Source organism: Struthio camelus, chromosome 6, assembly GCF_040807025.1.
Source record: "Struthio camelus isolate bStrCam1 chromosome 6, bStrCam1.hap1, whole genome shotgun sequence".
Lineage (NCBI taxonomy): Eukaryota > Metazoa > Chordata > Aves > Struthioniformes > Struthionidae > Struthio > Struthio camelus.
The window spans coordinates 7,191,953-7,215,387 of NC_090947.1; the positions used below are offsets into that span (position 1 = coordinate 7,191,953).

Consider the following 23,435-nt stretch of genomic DNA (forward strand, 5'->3'; position numbering starts at 1 on the left):
TGCCCCCCTGCCGAGGGGGCACTGGGGAGATGAGCTGTCGGTTCTCAGCCCCGCGCCGTGGAGGAAGTGGCGGAGCCGCGGTAAGAAAACGCGCGACGAAAGGACGACGTAAATGGTGCCTCCGGCCGCCGGCGACATCTTCCCCTCCCCTCTGCACCGAAGGCAGGCACCGTGAACGGCACGGGGATTCACGGGATCGGTCATCTGCCTGGAGGGTTTAACTGTTCAACGCACGGTGACGCTAAACCTCGCGTTCAGGCTAGGACCCCAGGACAAATCCCAGGATAATGTATTCATACGGCTCAGAGGAAGGAGGATGCTAGCTGTAAAAACCGACTCTTTTGGCAAGAAATCGCAGGGACTCGCGGAGCACTTAATCTGCTCTGACCCTTCCTGGCAAGGCTGACCGTATGCAATACCAATAGGTACATGATACTCTTTGCTTTCAGGCAGCGCAGTGACGTGCAGTGGTTGAGTAAGGGAAAAGCTGCATCACAGACAGCAGAAACAGACACAGGCTATTAGATGACAAGCGATTTTATTTTGCAAAACAATCACTATACAGCAACAAATACAATTGCAAATTGGATTGAAAAACATGAACTACCTACCACCAGCCATTCAAGAAATGCCTTTTATGGTAACAGGCTCTAGAATTATCAGAAAAAAACACAGGTTTGTAACAGCAGACTGTATTCCTCAAAATCCCAGCATACAGCATGTTTTATTTGTTGGCTTTTTCTCTTTGCTAAAGTTGAAGTGGCTTTTACGCTTGACTTTTCCACGTGGGAAACTAATTTACCTTCCTGCAGTGGGAACCGCGTTCGCAGCCGCGCTAGTGAGGGAACGCTACACACACCCGGGCTAGAATTCTGTCTGCTTCAGGTTTCACAGCCAAAGCGAGCTACTCTTCAAGGCGTTTGCCTGTGAAGGGACGTTAGTACTTGGTTTTCGAACCCTATTTGGTCCAGCGCGGCAAAAACTTCTGCTCACGTGTGGTATTCCACACAGGCTGCCTTCCGACTCCCTTTGGGTCGTGTGCATTGGCAAATTTGTATTTGTAAGCAGTCGTGATGAGGTTACTACTGTACCTTAACATAGCATTGAATGGATAATACCATTTACTGCTGTGCAGTGGAAGTATACACAGCCCTAATGAGCGCAAAATTATCCTCATCAGCATTAGTTTTACCTTTACTGTTGCTGGACACAGGTTTGCTCTACTTTGATTTCTTTCTGCTTGTGGTTACACAGAAATAGAACTCCGCAGCTGGGGCAGAAGCGCCTTTTCTTTTGTCTATACAGTTTGACAGATTATTAATTTGAGGCTCCCCCCCAAGCTATCCAAACAGGGTTAACCGTTCCATTTGTCTGGATTATCTCTGCATTGTTACAAAGTCGGGTCTCAGATACCCAACGTACCTGCTGGCTCAACACGCCTGCGGAAAAGAAACACTACGGATGCAGTTTCCGGGAAGCTGGCTCCATCCTTAGTGGGCATTACATATTTACAAAACTGTTGTTTTCAAAACCAACACTCCTCTTGAGGATTAAAGACTAATATGAGCTTTTTCAGGGAACATCTAGAGTCATGTAACAACTCGGTTTTTATTTAACAGCACAAAACTCTTGATTTTTTATTTTCATCTAACTTCACAGCATTCTAGGATTCTTTCTATGGAAGGATGATTACGATTACAAAGGTCTTGGCTTGAATCAGGACAAGAAAGCTCATTTTAATGCATGAAATAAATGACTTGGTGTGTCACACCAATCTAACTTGGGACTCATAGGCGTATTAACTAAGCTTCATCATCTGTATGTCAATTTTAAAAGCAGAATAAAAATACTTGAGTCGCAAGTTAACACTGTTCTGACTAGCTGGTGTCCAGCTTCAGAGAAGCTGAGGTTCAGCAGTACCACAGACTCTCTCCCACGTTGGCAAAAGGCATAAAAAAACACTGCAAGGCCAATTTTTGTTTGTTGATGGTACGATCAGAGCAACATGATAAAAATAATGTTTCGTCGTTTTTTCTTCCTGTATTTTGTTTTTCTGGAACAATGGGGAGGAGCTTTTAACGCACCTCACTTGGCATTGTTTCCATGTGAACTCTTAAGCAGTCACTCTGAGCTAGAGTACAACAAATACAAGGCAGAAATCAGAATCCTCCAGATGCACTTAGCGCGGTTCTAAACTCACTGTCCTTTGTATAAAACAACCGACTTACAAGCAGTATTAGGAACTTTATAGTGTGAAAAAGCTTTTTGCAGAGCAGAAATGTCATGCGTGGGGCTGTTAGGAGTTCATCCTCAGTAACGTTTTTGGAGTTTTAACCATTTTGTTTTGTCTTTGTACTGCTGTGACAGCTTAGCTAAAATTCCCCATTCGGTCCACTGAAGATCTATTGTTTATTAATTGTGCATTTCCTACCTGAATTTGATTATGTGGAATTCTGTGCTATTAATTACAATAATCCTTCTCCACAGACATAAAAATGTTCTCTGTGTGTCTTTTCAGATCAAACCCCAACATACACACGCACACATACAAATTAAGTAAAAAGAACAGATCAAAAGCTTCCAACACACAATGTTAACCTAATACATGTATCAAGTACATATAGCTCAACCGACAGTGCAAAGTTTAGAGATTTCAAAAGGAAAAGATAAAACAATCTGCAAGAATGTAAACTGGTCATTTCATAATGTCTACTGTACATAATATCAGCAGACTACTAGCTGCTGATGAGTAATACTACCATATTACCTTCGGTGTTCTCTTAGTGTCCATAAGATAGTGTTGGAGTTCTCACAAGTAACTCCATTTGATCTGATCTTTATATATCTCTGCTCTTTACCTTTTAGGCACACTTCTTCTCATACTTTTTATAGTCAATATAATCCCACTTCTTCTTTGTTCAGGTTTTAGGATGCCCTATTTATTGATTAATCACCATAGCAACCTAGTCTAAGGAGCTTATTTTATTTATTCATGTACTACAATTGACAGGCATCTCCGTTATGTTTATCATTGTTATCTGAGTGCCCGAGTGTTTATACAAGACATCACTGAAGGAGTGGAAACAACACCATAATACTTTTTTCTGTGTTTCAACTTTAGCAAAAGAAAAAATAAATAAATAAATCTAACATTCACTGTTACTACAGGAGTTTAAAAAAAAAAAAAAAGCCCAAACCAAACTATTTTGGATTTTTAAAAAAATCCAGAATCCAAACCCAACCATCTTTGGAGACCCTCTTACAAACTTCTGGACCGCACAAAAATCAGTCTTGGTGAAGAAAGGGAAGGAGGGGAGGAGGGAAGGAATCTTTTTTCTAGCATCACAGAAGAGACTTGCATCTGGCACTAAAACAGGGTCACGGCTTTTAGTTGTTACAGAAAGCAACTTCATGCTAAAAGGTTTTGTCTTTTTTAAATGTATTTTTATGAATAGGGAAAAAAACCCTGCTAACATCTACTTTTACATACCTAAAATTGCAACACCAAAGGGTGCAAGAGACACAGATACTGTGAATAAAGTGGAATATTCAAGTATATGAGGAGGGCGTATCACAAATGGCCACAGAGAAATATATATATATATATATCTATAATACTGTATCAAACAGACGGAAAGGATGTGAAACCAGTAGTGCGTACACAAATCTAGCCGCTTAACCAACATTCTAATCAGACACAAGTCCATTGGGATGGAAGTGCTTCCTGTCCATAGCTTTTTTTACGTCACTTCCCCAAGCATGGTTCAAATGTTTTTCAACTACTATTTTTAGTTATTAGTTAAATAATTTATTGGCTTTTCAGCTATACACTGACATAATTACCCAGGTCCAAAAAAAATGTTAATAACTTAATTCAACTTTTGTTCTAGTCATTTATACAAAATAACACTTTCTTTTTTTTTTTTTTTTAACTAAACTTGAATTTCTCTACATGCCCGTCCTTCTGGTAAGCAGACTCTTAATTTAACCTGTAATAACTTACAATGGGCAACTTTTTTATTTTTTATTTCTCCATCTATCAACAGTGAAATGAGCAACTTGGGATATTAACGAGGCTCTTCAGAAAGAGGTGGATGGCCTTCAGGCACATAAAAGGTAAAAATGCATTTTATCATAGTACGGTACTCCATGCAAGACAGAGCAGAGCAACAATAATTCTCCAATGTAACATACTGCAGTTGTATACCCATATAAAGCCAGTGTCTTCCTGTTGTAAATGGAGATCAGGCCAATTTCTGCATCTATTTAATTATTTTTTTCTGTTTTTTTATTATATGGTAACTACAAGTCTCGGGATATGACTTAGTTTTAGACATGGTAAAGAATGAATGCAACACCTGTTCTGAGCCCATTCCTGCCAAGAGCTCATGCCTAAATATTATTACTTCATACAACGCAAAATGGAGCAAATTCATAAGCCCTGTTTAGCGAGGGCTGCCGTGACATCTTCAGCAAGGGTAGCAAGCTGGGGTGACTCAAGCAGGTTGATGCTTCCGGAGGACGAGACGTTGCTGAGCCTGCGTGGCGAAGCCACGCTGGACCTGCCTGGTGACTGCGTGATGATCTCAGCCCCATGGTCGACACGGGCTTTAGCATGCTCTCTGAAGTTTAGCTTCTGGCTGTCAATCTGTTCCAGGAAAGCAAAGAATTTAACTTGGCATGGAGGGGAGTTGTTTAAAAAAAAAAGCCCTCACTGACTGGGTTCTCAGTGCTAGCTTCCTACAGTGATGATCACCCCACCTGTCCTTTCCAAAGCCAACCTTTTTTTCCCTTTAGGAGAACTGAACCTGAATAGTGACCTTTCTTCTTTTCAAAATCAGCTGCTCAGCACCTGCCTCAGCAATCAGGCAGCTCAGGTCTTTTGAGTCCATCACCACCTTTTCCGTTTTACAGAAGCCATTGTCAATTGGAAGCATCATCTAGGCAGTACAATGTCTTATATTCCAACCTACCACTCCCATCAGTAACAGTTAAGTTCAACGTTCACAGTGCACCAAGTTAATTTAGACGTCTAAGAAAGTATCTCCCACTGACTTTCTGTGGCGTTTGAGTTCTTAACTTCGTTGCACAGAACTGAAAACCCACCTTCAGCTTCCCTCTCTGCTACTGAATGTTGCTGGAACACATTATATCTTCGTTAAACTCACGCGTTAGAGATCATCACTCGGGTGTGATTTTCTTTTGTTTATTTTTAAGAACTCTTAAAAGCACTGAAGCTTGTGAATTTCACCCCGTTTGAGGTGTATTGGCTCACTATGTTACATCCTCTCTTACTGTTTCAGTCTTTGATAGATGCTCTAAAAGGCAATAGCATTGTTCCTACCTGTATGGATTTAGTAGGCATTCTATGGGCATTGTGAATTTGATTCTGAAACTTTACTTTTCAAATGTTTACGGCAGTGACCTTAACTTCGAGATGTTTTCCTCATGTTTCACGCTGCAGTCCTGATCCTCTGGAATACTCACAGTACAAACTCACTCGTTCATAGCTGCACTACACAGCTGTCCAAAACAAGGTTTCCCCTTGGTTGAGAAAGCCAGTGCACAGACTACAGGATGTTTCACTTTAAGGTCCAGACTCAGCCTAGAGCGTGGACATAAGCGTGATCCTTCCAAATTCCATAGGGAGTAAAGAGCATGGGAGCGTGCTTGAAGAAAAACAAGCAAATGTTTCCTACTCAATTCAGAGCCATCACTGAACTTACAGGTCTAATAATTTCACAGCTGAATTTGAGCCAGGGGCACAGTGATAGCTTTTTCCCTGAGGGTTGTTCTCTTACCTTGACATTACCACCGCCAGGTACGTGGTGGGCATTTTCGAGTGAACCAACTTTAGCCTGAGCTTTTTCTTTGAAATCCAGTTTCACACTTTCAATTTTCACACGTCCACCACCTACACAAAGAAAGAAAATGAAGATTAAGAGGCTGAAATCCCCAAGGAGAATGTCTGACACAACGCGCATGGGTGCATTCATATTACTTCCGTTTCAGCTGAGATGTAATGATGTTAGAGAAGCACTGAATACCATGCTCCATGTTGCAGAAAACATAACATCTTTGACACATATTCCAACTTTAAGCACGTGCTTTAGTCCTACTGATTTCGATAGGATTTAAGCACGTGCTTAAATATTTTGCTGTCTTCAGCTAGCGTTTCACCATCTTCTCAAACGGACAGACATTGTGCCCCAGCAACATCCTTCTGTGTCATTATTTTATCTATCTCATCTCTAAATTGGTGGTCCTACACACGTTTATCTATATATCACAGAATCACAGAATGGCCGAGGTTGGAAGGGACCTCTGGAGATCATCTAGTCCAACCTCCCTGCTCCAGCAGGGTCACCTAGAGCACATTGCACAGGATCGTGTCCAGGCACGTTTTGAATATCTCCAGGGAAGGAGACTCCACAACCTCTCTGGGCAACCTGTGCCAGTGCTCAGTCACCCTCACCGTCAAGACGTTTTTCCTCAGGTTCAGACGGAACTGCCCGTGTTTCAGTTTATGCCCACTGCCTCTTGTCCTGTCGCTGGGCACCACTGAGAAGAGTCTGGCCCCAAATATGTATATATTTTTATATATATATTTAGTTAAGTAAAATCAAGAGTATTATTTCTATTATCAAAGTGTATTTACTTTCTCTCAGACTACATAAGAGAACAGTATCATCCATACTTTCTCCTTCGCATACAAGGAGTGGGCCCTTGCTTTGACACACACCCCAGAAAATCCTACAATACCTGGCTTGTGGTGGATGTTCTTGAGGGAGCCACATTTGGAAGTCACATGACTCAAGTCTATCTTCTTGGTTACGATTTGTACCTGTCAAAATCACACGCAAGCACAAGAAACATTACAGGAATGAAAGGAATAAAGTAAATAAAAAGCCAAGCCCTGCAGAGAAACAGCCACAGTCTCTACAAACCGCTGGAAAAGGAGGTGGTTAGTAGAAAACAGACCACGCCACAAGGGAAGAAACACCTGGATTAATGCAACAAGCTTCCTTTCCACCATTCCTTTCCAGATGACAGAGCAGGGTTAAGTTTTTCCACTAGTAAAATGAAGAGGAGGACGAAGCAGATTGGATTGTGAGTTCTTTCCTAAGATATCTGTGAGCTCCCAGCTCGAGGTGGAGATTTCCAAAGCCCTGCATGCTGCAGGACCCAGCCCGTTTGGTTCTGCTTTTCAATGTGCCTCTAGGAAACTAGGAATATTCTGGCGGCTGTTTATTTTCTACCATCTGTTTCATTTTTTTTTTTCCATCTCACTACAGTAAACGTTTTCATCTCAATCTATTACGGAGAGTCTGATGCATCTACAAATGCGACCTCAGCAGCTGTACCTGTGCTGCTGTTGGATCAGGCAGCCCGGATGCTGTGGCACTCAGCCAGGCTGCAGCACGGACACCCGCATCTCTGGAGGCTCTGCCGAGGTCGGCGTTGCCATGACTACGCCGACCCAGCTTAGGAACCGCCGCATGAGTGACACTCCGGCCCTGCTGCGCTCTGGGCAAGCTCCAAGGTGCGGCTGGCTTTCACCCTTACTGCGTGAGCACATCTTTGCCGGGCAAAGCAACTCATTGCACATGAGCTCCAAGTTCACTGCAATGCCCCCGCTTTGCTCACGTCACCAGCAACAATTAAGCCAGCAACGGTGGTTTTAGTGAACCTGTTTACTTCTCATTACAATGGATCAGACACGCACCCACCATCAGCACTTGCATTTGAGGGGAGATCATTTCCATCAGAGGGGTCAGTGCAGTCTTAAGCCATTTTAACATGACTGCTAGAACTGACTGGTGTCCGATTGAACCCCGAGCAGCCCCCATCCATTATACTGGAATAGCGCTGTGCTGGACGTACGTTAGCACTCAGCATGCTGGCAGATCACATCCTCTTTCTTTCTTTGTCCTTATGTTTTATTTCTCTTTTTCTTTCTCTCTGGTAACTGTACGTAACTGACAAGATTAGCTGAGGAAAGACTGAGGCACTAGAAGATGTCCAGCTGTGCAGCTGGAGTCTCAATGGGATAACTGGTACTTTCTGGAAATGACTTCCATGAGCCACTCCCATGAAAGGCACTGAACCATCTTGGCTCCCACCGGACTTCTACTGTCAGCATCCTTGGGTCTTAGACATAATCATTCTTGTCTCATTTCCTTTTCCTGGCCAAGTTCTGGAAATGTATTGTGCTCTGTGGAGAAAAATCAGAAGACCACCACTGCATACACAGGACTTACACAACTACCAGACCAGACTCACATGTGAAACAGCAGCAAGGAGGAAAATAGTGCTCAGAGGAAAGGAGACAAGAGGGGGGCTGGCTGTGCAAGGTGGGTCACCACAGTGGAGACACCTGCTCATGGTGTGTCTGTACTACTTACATTTCCTCCCCCTGCAGAATGTTTGATGTTATCTCTGGAACCACAGCGGGACTGAATATCGCTAAAATCGATCTTCTTGTTTAAAATCCTAACCTAAAAGGAATTGGAGGTAACTTACTATATACCATACACACTCCAAGCAGGGTGCAGGACAAGGGAGCACAGCAATTTTGCCTCCTGCTGCGACTTCTTCTGACACTCGCATTGCAAGGAGAGAAAGTCAATCATGCCAGTCTCTGTATTAAATGCAGTATGTTGCTCTTTTTTCTACCGCATGAAGTGGTGGCGAAATACAAAGGGGAGCATTTTCATTCTGGGAGACATGAGAGGTGATTTTTCCCTGACAAACTCAAAGAACATCTCGTTTGCCTGGGTTGCACATAGCCCTTGGAAAGCCCGTCTTAGACTCTCTTGAGTGACGGCCAGGGTTTCTGCTGAACTGGGCACAAGGAGAAGATGGAGGCCTTCCATCTCACAGCTCAGTACTCCAGCCTTTGCTGCAGCAATTCCAGATCCAGCCAGCTCAGGCACTGTTGGAAATCCTGAGCTATTTCACCGCTCCTTCTGCCACACAGCCATAACAGCAGCTATATTCATACAACAGACCTCAGCGTGCCCTCTGAAAAGTGACTGACAACTCTTGACAAATGGATTGAACGGAAGTCAGAACCACTTAGACTCACTATCGTCCCCTCATAAAGGGCAACACTGAAACAACGGTAGCTGGAAACCTGTGGCTGCTTCTTGATTTCTGGTGCTGCCCAGAGGATTTGCCGGTCACGGCAACTTTCTGGTGCTGGCAGTCCTGCGCACTTTGTTTCTGACAGAACAAGCACCCGACCTTCTCTTGATGGTGCCAGCCTCCCTCAGAGTTGCCAGGAGCCCGCATTTCTTCTGTACCAATTTAGCCACAGACACACTTACAGTCCCGACAGTGCCAGCAGGTGAACTATGTGAAAGGCAGGCCACGCTGCCCTGTGCTTGACCCCATGCCAAACCAGCCTCTCCACCTGGCAGATCTCAGGTGCCACCAATGATTGTCCTCCTCCCAGGGAACCATGTGCCGCTGGACGGGAGTATGCAGGAGCACCTGGGCACAGGGCCTGCCTCAGTGCACACACCTGGGTGACACCACTTCCAGACTCCTTTCTGAGCAAGGAGAGGGGGTTGTGCGGACCAGTATTAGGCTTTTCAGGTGTGTGAGAAGGCACTTCTGGCATGGACTCCACCTGCCTTCTTTGCACCAGGAGCTTTCACTCACTCAAAGCGTGCAGCCAGTGCAGCATACTCACTTTTCTAGGTTAAATATGAAGTCTTTACTCAAATGTTATGGTGGATTTTATTCATCCCTATGTTGCTAATATACAATATGAATTTACACTGTTTTTCCCATTCAAGCCATATAATTTTAGAAATTATGTATTCATTTTACTAAATGGCATTTCTAGAGCCTTCATTAACGTATATTTAGCACAGTCCTGTTGGCAGATGTTGAAGGTAAACCTACAATGACTGACTGACACTGAGATGAGAGGGAGGAAGAGATTTGCAGGGTACCTTCTTGCTTCTTTTTACCGTGCCAGTAATGCAAAGCAGCTGCAAACACAGCCGTAGCAGCCAGTGAGAGGAAGAAGAACCTTATGCAGTTTCTGCTCCCTGGCTTCAGTTACCCAAACTGACCAAGGCTGCCTGTTAAACCTGAGGCAAATCACCTCCTCTGTGCCTCACCGCTCCAAACTAGGAGAACACTATTTGCCCACCTTACAGGGATATCAAGTTGTGCCGCTCTTGGCCCTTGCAGTGGTGATAATGTCACATCTAGATAAAAGGGTAACTTCATGCCAACTTCTCTGGCACTGAGCAGCTGGAGTGCACTCTTGACTCAAGCCCAGCCTAAATTCCAGGAACAAATTTTCAGAGGGCCCTATTTTGCAGCTAAGGCAAAGAAGTGTTTCACAGCAAGCTGTTTCCCGGATCCCTTCATTACATGTAATGTAACCGCTATGTTTGTCAAAACATTAGGATGTTAAGTGCTCCCTTGCTTTAACTGACAAAGATCTATGGTGATGGCAGGCTCAGCAAGAAAGGTGACGACCGCAACAGGAAACTCCACAACTGCTAGGTCACGTTCAGCCCTTCAGAAGAGCATCATCGCTAGGCAAGCTGATTTCTCTCTTTCTCTTTCCTATCCGCATAGCCCATCCAACTAAACCGATGTAGACTGAAACACGAAAAGCCAACGGCCTTTGGAGTCTTATGCTTGTGCTTTATCTCAATACACTATTTGTTTAAAAAATGTACCCCAGTACTATACAAGACAGGTGTCACATCAGTTACAGAAATGCACATCAGCTGTGCAGTCAGATCTGGTTCCCACAGAACTTTAGGCCAGACAGAGCTGGGCAAAACAGAAAGCCTTCCTAGCACTTTCTGAGCACATGTCAGTGACACATCAGCAGCACCTCTTAGCAATGGCCACAGGGATGCATTTGCTCCGAAAATGCTGACTTAGGGGTCGTGACAAGACCTTAGTGCTGCGGATTGGGGGCCTGCGGCTTAAAAATGAAGCCAAAGCAAGGTGATAAGTTGAGAGGGTGCCTTTGATCAAGTGCCCAAAGGTTGATTTGCACCCAGAACTCTGACAGATTGCAAGTCTCAGGGCCCATGGACCGAGCTAGCAGACATGGAAAGGAACAATCGTCTCAGTTATCCTCTCTGTCTCACCGGGTGACAAGTGCCCCTGTGTAGAGGGACCAGCAGGAGACCTATGTATCACTTATGTGCTATGCTGAGGGCTGAAGTGAGATATGAGTTATGCAGATGTGTTGTGCTGGTCATCTGGCACAGGGATGAACTGTACTGATCCAGATTTTCTCTGATTATCTGTTTCTTCCCTTCTGGGAATATATCAATGTCCCTGCACATAGTTAGATCATGACTGCCCTCACTAGTTGTTCCATGACCTAATGAAGCCTTATTTCCTACAGATTAATGCCTTAAACCTCTTAATCCCTCCATCCTATGCTCCCGAGCAAGCCCTATCTCCTCTTGCCAGCAACATCCCCGTAGCTTTCTCCCAGGTCTGTTGGACTGGCCAAAGAGCAGCCAATACACAGATGCCAACTGGCTAGCTGTTTATTATCTCTGATTGTGGAGAAGGGGCTGAGGGGCCTTTCTCCCCAGTTACCGTGGTAAGAGTCTCTCCCTTGTATCCAGTCAACAACTGGAGGGAACAACTGGAGGGACTGCCTGTGTTTCCAACCCCTGCTCCTCTGCCAGCGCTGGTTGAAATTGGCCAATAAGCGACAAATGAGTTGAGGAAGGCTGAGACTGCCAGCCAGACACCATGACTGCCTGAGCTTTGCTTCCTTAGGAAATCTGACTGTAAATATCAGAGGGAAAGTACCAGAAAGGGAAAGGAACTATTTAGGCTAAAGAGCAACTTTGGCTTGCAAACAAAGAGTGTAAACTGACTATGCGTAATAATACAGGATGGAATCTAGAGGGAAACTTGTAACTATCAGAGCACGGAGGCTCTGGAACAGCCTTGCAGGGGAACAGGGCTACAGCAAGAAAATTGAAAACTTCTATCATGGCACTTTAAAGAAGGAATTAGATGATGCAGCTGCCTGCCATGACTCACCAGGAAGGTCTCTATGTTCCTGAATGTGTATGTACATCTTGTGTGGGGGTGGAGGTGTGGTAGGGATGTACGTATATGCACTGTAATTGTGTTGCACGTTAAATGAAAGATCAAGCCTGCTCATGCTCTCAGTCAAGAAAGGGAACGTTTTGCTCTGTGGAAGAAGTAGGACTGCTTTCTATTCACCCTCACCGAAAATCCCAACAGGCCAACTTCCTGCACAGACCTACTGGCGGACTCCCTCATAATCTTTGCACTGGGCTGCCAGTCTGAGATGAGTAAGTTCCTTCCTACTTACCTGATTCTGGATTACCAGGGTATGTTGCACAGGGGCTGGAGACAGTATTTCGTCCAGGACCGAAGAGCTGTGCACAGAGTGACGTTAAGCTACACTAGCAAAGCGAAGCTGATAAAATGCTGGGTTCACTCCTTAAAACTGCAACGGCCAAATGGTAAAACTGACTTCTGACCGAAGCCCTGACAGACTGACCGCTCTGTGGGTCCATCCCACTCCATTCCCCAACAGCTCCTCAGCAGTGATCTAGAAGCAAACCCCAGAGCAGACTGTGCTGACGTGCATGCAGTGTAGCCTCACTGATTCACACTATTTCTAGGTAGTCTCCAGCACGAATCAGCCACTGTGCTCCAACTGCTTCTCAGCAATCTGATTGCCATTTGGCAAAGCGACGGGAGATGCAATGCATGTCTGGACAGCCTGCTAGGAAAGGAAGCAGTGATGGTATTTTTCTCAGGGCTCATTTTGATGAGGCATCTAGTGACCTGCACTTAGCAGGGTAGACTGCAACTCCCTCCCTTCGTACAAAGGTCCAACTAGCAGTCTAAACAGGAAGGGGCTGTGGTCTGAGGGCAACATCTGCACTAGACCAGAGGGGACGTTTCTGGGTTGAGCTGGCTGATGTGAGGAAAAGTGACAGAGGCTGGCAGTACCTGTGAATCTCCCAGTTAGACATATGCCTCCCTAGGGCTGTGCTCCTCCCACAGAAGGTGAATTTGGATTTCAGAGTTTCCACGTGCAATGGTTTCCAGTCTGAGGGTCTGGAGCAGACCCTTCTCTGTCAGTATTGCACCATTATATTCAAGATGAGCAGAAATAAGTGGAAGTACTGAGTGGAAGGCTGAGAAATGCAAGAGAGGATTTAGTTCAGTTTTGCCCCGCTGTTAAAGACAACGTCTATGATTGAAAACAACTTACGAAAAAGAAAGGATTGTTTTTCATTGCTGCTATAAGCGTTCTGTTCAGCTTCTGTTCACAAGAACAGAGAAGGCCCCTAACTTTTCAGCAACTGGGTAGATAATCCATAAACAACGTCCCTCCTACAGCTTACTACCCCGGTACACACCAAAACGAAGATACGCAAAGGATAAAAATTGGGATGCTGATGAAATTAAACTCTGGACACGTTTTCCACCAAGTGGATGATCGATGTTCTCCCTGCCTTGCAGTTAGGCCTCTGAGAGGCTTGACCTGTCACAAGCACTGTGCCTAAAGCATTTAAAGTACTTCTAGCCAGGCTCCACTTCAACTCAGGTCATGGTTTCATCAACAGAGAATGTTATTCATGTACTTTGAGCCACTGTTTATGACTTTTCCCTAGGATGTCTACTGTCCCAAGATTCCTTTGGGCCCTGTTACTCTGCTGTTACGACACGTTTCCTCCTAGACTTTCTGTATTTCAGAGTCTGGCTACAGTGAAGCCAAGACGACTTGCAGGAATTTAAAGTTGTGTCATTTGAACAGGCTGTGGGGCTGGGATCTTGGGAAAAGCTCTCAGACTCCTAACAACTTATCGAAGAGGACAGGTTGCTCCTACTTAGCCCAGAATCGCAGTATTTCAACAGTTACAACCTAGAACAGGACATTATTTCAGTGCGTGGTCTCCTGGTTAACAGATCGAGTGAGACAAGAACTGGTCTTGCATCGGAAACAAGGTTAAGGTTAAAACCTGATCAGAATCAAGAAGCAGTTCCAAGCACTTCCAAAATTATATGCTGCCAGGACAGATGATACTACAGTTTTTATACTCCTGGCAGAAGCTACTTGTAGAGGAAAGGGAGGGAAGCCTAATTCTCTGGCCTAGCAAAGCCCCTGAAGAGAAAACGTGCCTCAGACTTTCCATATCTACAAACAGAGCTTGCGCTCATATTCTGATTTTGCACTGCTAAATTCACTGAATGCATACACTAGTGAAGCTGCCAGCCTACATGCTAGTGAGATTCAAAACAAAAGGCTGCCCTGGACACAGCATGGACAAAATAAAGTATCCCTCTTCATCTTTCTCTTAGTAAGGGTGAAAAGGACAGGTGCACTTCTGACCTTAAAAGATGAAGCCAGAGGCAGACACCGGGCATGTAATATTTTGGCCTGAATAGTCACGCTTTGACGATTCCAAGCAACTGAAAATAGATACTTCCAATAGGAGGTGTCAGGAAAATTTAAGAGGTGCCTTGCAATCAGCCACGTCTTTAATGCTTGCATAGGACAATGATGGCTGATTTACATCTCTCGCTGTGAAGAACTTACAGGCTTCTTTTTTACCTATCTGCAAATCACTATAGTCGTCTAATTAATAAGGTGGCCACATTGTACTAGGCATGTCCCTAAAAATAAAGGGAGAAAAAGCCAACATCATCAGAACACAAAAGCAAAAGGACTATGTCCTGAGAGCATCTCTCTTAAAATCGTGTACTTCAAGGAAATTTAAATATTTAATTGGCATCCATTAATTGAGTTCACATATATGTTATTGATTGTTCCAAGTATATAGATCTGTGATGGATGATGTTTTTTTCATATGTATCATACAGAAAAAACATTTGTTTCTCTCTCCAAAATTAACCAAAGGAACAGAAACTGGTATGCTATATTTAAACCTAACAGCTGGAACGGTAAATCTTGTTCTGGCTCTATGAATGTGGTAGAAACAATGAGAAGTTTTGCATAATTGTGCTGTGAAATACAAAGCAAATTACCACTTTCTGTGCCGAAGAGTTTACAGTCAAGAGACAACAATAACAGCTCAAGGAAGGGCAAGATCAAAGTCAGATCAAGTGTAACAAGTGTTCTGTAATCATACTCATCATTAAATGTGGGGATCCAATCCAAAAGAAGAGTAAAAGAAACTGAAGGATATTCAAGCACACAGAGTTAAAAACATGCTAGGAGCTCCATTAAATCAGCTGAAAAACAAGACTCCACGGATCTTTGTTTTAGTAGTCCTTAAACAAAAAAAACAGACAGATTTTGCCAAACTAGAGAGTTTGATCCTGAAACATTAGTAGCAATACGCCCTACTCATTGAAAGAGTACTAAGAGCTTCAAGTATCAAGTAACAACAAGGTTTTCAAATCAGGTTGAACATTTTTAAGAAGAGAGGAGTTTGGAGTCACTAGGGCTGCATTTTCTTTACTCCAGCATAATGGAGAAATTAGGTCATTCAGTTTTGAGTTCAACTGGATCGTGTGTTTACTTTTCCATGGAAGCTGGCTTTCTCAAATCTCAATAGATCAACATGTCTTTTTCTTGTTCAAATCCAAATTTCCAAGAAAAAACAAGGTTTCCTTCCTTTTCTGTCTAGCAAAAAAACTTCTTTCTTCTCACCTTTCCATCCAAGACAGAACATCTATTATATGTCTGAACAGCTCTGATGCAGACTGGGAGTTGCCTAAACATTTTTCCCACAAGAACTAACAACTTGCTCCGTTTCTTTGCCAAAAGGTAGGCTTCTTAGAGCTCAGCTGAAAATGCCTCCTCTGCTGAACCTGAGGCTGGGATGAGTCAGGCTTTTACAAGAACGTGTGTCTTGGAAGTTTCAACATATTCCAGAAAAAATTACAGCTTCTCCCCACGATATTAATGAGAGACCAATAACCAATGCTGGGCACTATGTCTGGGATTAGTCTCCTCTAACATTAGCAAACTTAGAGTTTCAGCTGGTTACGTAAGCTGCCACTACAGTCAGTAGAGAGAGACTGGATCCTCCAGAAAATGATACCTTCAGTTCCAGCTAGACAGATCCCACACGACCCACGCAGCCGGCAGATCGCAGCTCCAAAAGAGCAAAACCTGTCATCCTATGGCTACTGCAGTCAGCGGAAGTTTTGTTACTCACTGACTTCAACAGAGTTTGGCTAGATCCCCATCAGACAGCTCGTGACCCTCCTGATTCGTACCTATGGTTCGCAGTCTGTCCTCAGTGAGCGTGACGCACATTTCACAGATCGCTGAGGCACAGCAGTGATGTTACTGTGCTACAGACACGGAGAAAGTGAATGTCATATCTGGATAGAGAGTCCCAATTCCCTGCCCATTTCTACCAACTGAACACCTTCCCTCAAAAATATACTCTGAAACCTGCTGGAGCCTGTCAGCGATTGTTTCATTTTTCTAAAATATGAGTCAGGAAGAAGGATCTTTCTTTTTATCCAGAATAATTCAAGGCTTAACTGTGCAGACTGTACTCAGGCAAGCACTCCATTAAACGAGTAGAATCTGAACACAGGAGATGCAAGATGTTATTTCTGTACAAACCTGCAATGATGAGCCAAAATTCTAAATTTCAAACCCCTAAAAATTATGCTTTTCGAGCTGTGACACAGCTTTGAAATTGTGCCTGAAATCTCTAACGTAGCTTTGCATTTATGGATCTGCAATTTAGCACGGGATGAACCAATTCCTGATTTTCAAATTCCATCAGGCAAACAAACCGTTTACAAACAATATGAACAAACTGTTCTTAAGCGCCTACATTTCCCCTGCTTTTCAGTCCAAAACAAACCTTTCCAAATGTTTTGTAAATCCACAAAACCAGGAACGCATAAAGGAAACAAAACCAGACTGACAAGAGATGAAATGATCTTACAGTTATGAACTGTTGCCTTGGTAAATTCACAAAGTTATTCCAATGAACGAGGCTAACAGTGTGGAAACAGCTGCCTTCTGGTCTCTCATTAGCTAAGTACTTTGACAACAGCCACGTTACAAAAGTCGATCTACGTCTTCCTTAAGTTGCCTCTCGTGGCCCTGGTTTGGGAAAGCACTACAGCCAATGCTCAGGCTTAAAACTTATAGCTCATTTATGTGCATCAATTCTGTTCCGGACAGGAACATTCTCTTAACTTAGGCCAACATGTTTATGGCTCAGTTATGTCTTAAGATCACAGCGGAGCGGAGGAGAAGGTGAACAACGTGCCAGAAGGAGATGGGAGACAGAATGGGACGTGGTAACATCAGCTCAGATGGCACTTTTTGTTATGCCCATGTTCTCCACTGTCTTTTGGGATGCTCTTCAACAGCCAGTGTACCAATAGCACATAATTTAGATCTCAGAATTAATTTTTGGGCCATCATCTGCGTAACTTGGTGCAAAGACATCTGAAACAGAAGGAAGAGGAGTTACAAGATGCTGTCTCAACGGGGACTTGCTGAATACCCGTCTGACCTGCAGTTCCTCCAAGCTGTGCTCCAGCTCTGCCGGGCCCCCAGGACTATCTGTCTCTGCATAGTCCTTGCATCTTGACAGGCTGCCGCTGAGGCAGAGAAAACAGAAGGATCCTACTATTCTCTGCAGACAGGGATGTAAACTGTGATGATGGGGCCGTGTGTGTGTTGTGTTGCCATCCAAACTGATCTTGAAGCCAACGGGACTGGACCCAAGCAAAAGAACCGTGCAAAGAAGAAGAGAGATATCTATCCAAACCTCTTCCTCTGCCCACCTCTGAGATGTCTTATCCTTTCCCGTGCTGCTCTCTTTTATCATTTAATGCAAATGCCTATTTTCTTTTGCCAGTTTCTTTGTGGGTGCTGGACAAGTTCCACTAAATATCAGTGTCATCAATTTATTCAGACTCTCCAGCCCATGACCAAATGCACTTTGTTTTCTATAATTTAGGGCAGATAGTGAAGTTTTCTCTTAATCTTCCTAAACACCTTCAAGGGTCACTTCATTCTCCGACATCACTTGGGTGTTTCATTCTTTATGTGCCGTCTTACCCCTTACAAGGTGCCTGGCTGTTACCGCAGTTAGTGCCATTTTATACCTTATCTATAAGTTGGCTCTGTCTTTGGTTGCTGGTCGCTGATGCTTTATAAATACCCTGCCTGGTCAGCAGTAAAAAAGATTCAGCTGGTGCACTTCTGCACGCTGATATGGTATCAATATGGTACAGACGACATCCATGGACAGAATTTCAAGAAGAAAAAAATCCCAGCATAAAAATAACCCTCCAGTCCTGGTATCTGAAACAGATTTCCACCCCCCATCCCCTCAATTTTCCCCCATGCTTCCCCTGGGCTATCTGAAAAAATAACAGATGCAAACGGGTTACTTTTGAAAGCACAGCATTTCCTCTACAGCTGATGCAGTGCTAAAATCCATCTGAAGCCCAGTAGACATACCCATGAGCAAGTTGCCTCTGAGCGTTGCCAGGAATGATACATTCCACCATACTTTACTATAAAGAGAAAACCAGGCAACCACCTACCGGCTGCATCACAGAGCAGAGAACCCCTCACTTCTCCAGACTGCAGAATATCAATTAAACACATCTCAAACCATCTATTTCTAGTAGGAACTTAATGCAGGGCAACATTAATTTGCTTCTTCCCCTAGAAGCATGCTCTTTTCTTTTTTTCTGTCAGGTGGGGCTATTTCTCTCCTTTTCTTTGTTTTTGTGGCTGGCAAGACAGAGCTAAATTAAAATCAATCTGTTGGCTGATGAGCTTTTGATGAAAGTCAAGGCTGAAGCCCTGTGTTTCTTGATTTATTTAGCATTCAAACATCCCATGCTTCTTTAGCTGCACACCTCAGCCTCTGACAGTTTCGCAGTGCTGCTGCTTTCTCTGGGACAGCTGAAAGCTAAGACAAGACCTTGTGCTAGGTTAAGATACGCCTCCGGTAAAATGATGGAGTCTGTCTCCAAATGACGCTTTTGGGTTGCATATCTGTACTCCTTTAGTGACTTGCATGTCATGTTTATGTACTTAACTTGCCCAGATATACACTGGCTTTTTGTCTCCTTGTTTTTCCTGTGGTTACTGCTATCAGCACTCCCAGTTCAGGCTACAAACTTGAGCAGCCTTCTGCTTGTTTCATATTTCATCACTAAAAGCAGATAACAGCTCGTTTCAGCTGATGGAGTATTTAGCACCAGACAAAAAGTAAGCGGACACAAGGAAACTAAACTAGCTGTCATATGTTCCTCTGATAGACCCTCTAAAATCGAACTACAGAAACACGAAAAGAACTAATCCTAAAACCTCTTGCCTAGACTGAGCAACCATGATATAAAGGAGATCTAACGGAAGAACTCAGTGAATCTCTCTTTGACCCAGCCACAATGCAGTGGCTACATACCACTGAGAGTTAAAAAATGCTTTAGCTTCATTGATCTTATTAGGTCCACCCAGCAGTTTCCCCCCTATCCTCCTGCAAAGGGATGAAACGCCGACTGCTGCATCATTCTTCCGCTGCTGGTAAAGACCATGTGCAACTTTTCAAAACTGCTAAGGAAATGTAGCTTTCTAGGCATGATGTTTAGAAAGAAACACAATTTGCTGAGGTCCTCTATAGTTTTGCATAGTTTTTACGATCCACGGGGAATAATGCGGAGGAGAAGGACAGGCTAATACAGTACTGGTTTTAAGCCCCACGTCCAGCATCCAAGCTTGTCACATTATGAGGAATGCTAACCTAGACACACTGTCCGAACTTTTGTTCCAAGCCTCCCAAATCCCCTGTGCACCCTGGCCATCTGCTATACAATATGTCAAATGGGAGATGAACAAAGTACATGATGATACAAAGTAATTACACAGACACTTGTCAAAATAAAGGCAGAAAGAACCTTTGCTGAGGCATTATCGTCCGGACTGTATCTGAATAACTGGCTACTATCCAAATCCTGGAAAGCACCGAATGTGTTAATTTACCATGAAAGCAGGATCAATGTCAAAGAGATGCTTTACTGTTTAATATATTATCCTGCTTTGTTCTCTGTATGACCTGCGGTAGGCAGAGTTGAAATGTTAAGCTTTGATACAATTACTTTTTTTGGCAAAAGACAGTACTAGGAAAAACCTCACTGTTTTGTATATTCCACTACGTATTCCAAAACCCAGGTATTTCTACAAGAATCTGATCTGGAAATACTGTGCAACCCAGCTTTCTAGAAGGTCTTGTCTTCCAGATGGCTAGAAGGGTGAGCAGCTTGTTCTTCACCCTGATGTCCTGTCCCTGCAGCTAGTTCAGAAACGGACCTTTCCAGAAAAGGCAAGCATTCACACTGGCACTGCTGTGAGTAACTCAGCAATCTCAGCTTCTAGGGAAGTAAAAGGGAGCTGGGGACACAGGGGGGTTTTTTTGTGGTAAGGTTATGGTCCAGAGTCAACATGAAATGCATGGGAACCTTTAACAACAAATAAACTAACCAATTTCCTTATGCTCACAATAGTGATTTCCCTGTATTTTTAGCATAAATCTTAGCAAGCTCTATTTTTTTTCCTCATTCAGCCTTTCTAAATGGACTTCTTTCAGGTTATAAACAGTTTTATAACCTTTAAAATATTAATAAAATGAACTGCTTCATCCCGTAAGCCAGAACAACAGTTCTTCCACGCAGAAAGCTTGCTTGGTTGGAGATGATTTTGTCTTTTAATGCCATCTGCATGCCCACGTCTGCCATGCCCAAAATGCAGAGATGACTACTCCAGGTCTGGCCGTAGCTCTGCTCGGTAGGGCATCAAGCAGAAACTCTTCAAAGGACGGTATAAACTCCACGCCCTAGGAAAATAGAGGGTACGCCTTATCTGATCTTTCCCCCACTCTCCAAAAGCGCAAGCTTAGCTTAAAAACCTGCATGTCTACTGTTCTTTCCATAGCTTTGTGCTGGCTGTAGTAATAGCAGATTCTTGTTACTCTGTACGTACGTCCTTTTCGTAGATGAAGGCAGTCCTCAAGATAACATGTTTTATGGCTTAACTGTGCAAGGTACGAAGAACTATGTGCTTTGACATTTTCCAGCTTTCAATTACATCAGCTTTCCCTGAATTCTTGTGCATTCACACGGTGAGAACAGAAAATCGCGATCTGCCTTCTTACGCGTTCACCTTTTCTTATTTTATATGCCTTCTCCAGTTTATAAGTTAAGCCCTGTTCTTACTTATTCAAACCTTGCAGCAAAAGAAGCAGTTAAGCCTGACACCTACCCCCTCCCATCATCTTTAACCGAGGGTGGCTTTATCAGGCTAGAGGCTGCAACCCTCATTAACACCACCCAACACAACGCACATGTTATGTAACACGACACAGTGAAAAGTCATGGTGCTGTGCAAGGTGAAAAGGTTGAATCTGAAACTTGATTCACTACTGCTTGAAGTACAGAGAACCTCTTCAATTTCCTGATAAGCAAGCAGCAGCTGCTAAGATTCAGGCTGAACATATCTGTACAATGGAGCGCAAACTTTTGTTTGCAATTTTCCACTCATCTCAGTGAGGCACTGTTAATTTTCAGGTGACAAAATATTTTCCTGAAGGTAATCCTGTCCCTTGCCATTTAACATCACTTAAAAAACAACCAATGTCTATGGCAGCGACAATAGAAGCAGCATTTACGAGGCAACTCCAGACTGCTCCCATCCCATCCCAGCACTGCACTGTACACATGAGAATAAACCAAATATGGATGAATATAAAGAGTGGAATCCTTACCTGCCCTCCTTTAGGCTGGTATTTGATGTTATCTGTTGAACCGATTTTAGACCTGACGTTCTTGAGGTCAGGTAGAGGCTGATTAATAACCCGTAGCTGCTTCGGAGTGGCTGGAGATTTGGGAGGAGTGCGAATGATGGCAACTTTTTTCTCAGTGGGTACCAGTATGGCAGATTTGGGGGTCCCAGGAGTGTGCGGGGTTCTGGAATAGCTGGGGGTCCCTGGAGTGCCTGGGGTACGGGAGGAGTAGCTAGGTGGGGTCCCTGGAGTGATGGCAGTAGAACCAGGAGTGGTGGGGGTAGAAGTTCCACTTTTTCCTGTTCTGCTACGAATTGGCTCTGATCCTACATGCAAGAAAAAAAAAAACAGCATTAGATCCAAAGAGATACAGCTCTTCACCATACTGCACCTCCCAAGACTGCAACCCTGTGAGACACAGCTCTAAGATGGCTCTGTCTGTGCTAACACTGGAGCAGCCGACCAGGTGTCTGTGTCTTACTTAGCTAGTCAACCCTGCCAAGAGTTACCTTGTCACCTTGTCACCTGTGGTTGAGCTGGTAATTCACCCAGGTGGTGACTGAGGTTTCCATTCTGCAGTACAGATGTGCTTCCCAAAATGCCTATGCTTCCTTCAAAGCTGGCTAGACGGGGCACAAGACTGAGACACTGATTTCCCTCTTAGGAAAATGAGACACACTATCTGAATCTACTCTTGGGGACTTGATGCGATAACCTTGTCAGCCAGTGAGAGTGTTGCCATCTATTTCCATGGATTTTGGGGGTTAAACTAGATAGCGGTGAAAATTCTGATCTTAATCCTGAAACTACACCATCTGAATGCCTGGCTGCTTTTGATCATATACCATTGCTGGTAATCTGGTATCCGCAGCTGAATCCTGAGCAAACATTCAGCTGATGAACAAGAATTACGGTTCTGCTGTGCAGATGGGCAGACGTCCCCCAAGCTCACAGAATCACAGAACGGTTAAGGTTGGAAGGGACCTTTAGAGATTATCTGGTCCAACCCCCCTGCTCCAGCTGGGTCACCTAGAGCAAGTTGCCCAGGACCCTGTCCAGCTGGCTTTTGAGAATCGCCAGGGATGGAGACTCCGCAGCCTCTCTGGGCAACCTGTTCCAGTGCTCTGTCACCCTCACAGTCATATGGAACTTCCTGTGTTTCAGTTTATGCCTGTTGCCCCTTGTCCTGTCACCGGGCACCACTGAGAAGATCTGGCCTCATCCTCTTTACACCCTCCCTTCAGATATTTATATATACATTCATATAAGATCCTCCCTCAGTCTTGTCTTCTCCAGGCTAAAAAGTCACAGCTCCCTTAGCCTCTCCTCATATGAAAGATACTCCAGTCCACTGATAGATACATCTAAGTGGCCCTTCGCTGGACTCAGTCCAGCAGGTCCCTCTCTCTAATACTGGGGAGCCCAGAACTGGATACAGCACTCCAGGTGTGGCCCCACCAGCGCTGAGTCAAGGAGAAGAATCACCTCCCTTGACCTGCTGGCAACGCTCTTCCTAACCCAGCCCAGGATACCGTTGGCCTTCTTTGCCACAAGGGCACATTGCTGGTTCACGGTCAACTTGTCCACTGGAACTCCCAGGACCTTCTCTGCAGAGCTGCTTTCCAGCAGGTCAGCCCCCAACCT

At 44.2% G+C, this 23,435-nt stretch overlaps 1 protein-coding gene across 29 annotated transcripts in view; it reads right to left on the reverse strand.

The window, feature by feature from the left end:
- Positions 1–521: 521 nt before the first annotated feature.
- MAP2 (microtubule associated protein 2) overlaps positions 522–23,435 on the reverse strand; it is a 227,150-nt gene continuing 204,236 nt past the window's right edge. For all 29 annotated transcript variants that reach the window (XM_068947953.1, XM_068947941.1, XM_068947942.1 and 26 more), the window contains 4 exons: positions 21,774–22,117; positions 6,763–6,844; positions 5,802–5,914; positions 522–4,648 (listed from right to left, as the gene is read on the reverse strand). In XM_068947953.1, the coding sequence (XP_068804054.1) occupies positions 4,433–4,648; positions 5,802–5,914; positions 6,763–6,844; positions 21,774–22,117 (755 nt within the window). In that variant the 3' untranslated portion in view covers positions 522–4,432. The remainder of the gene's footprint in view (positions 4,649–5,801; positions 5,915–6,762; positions 6,845–21,773; positions 22,118–23,435) is intronic.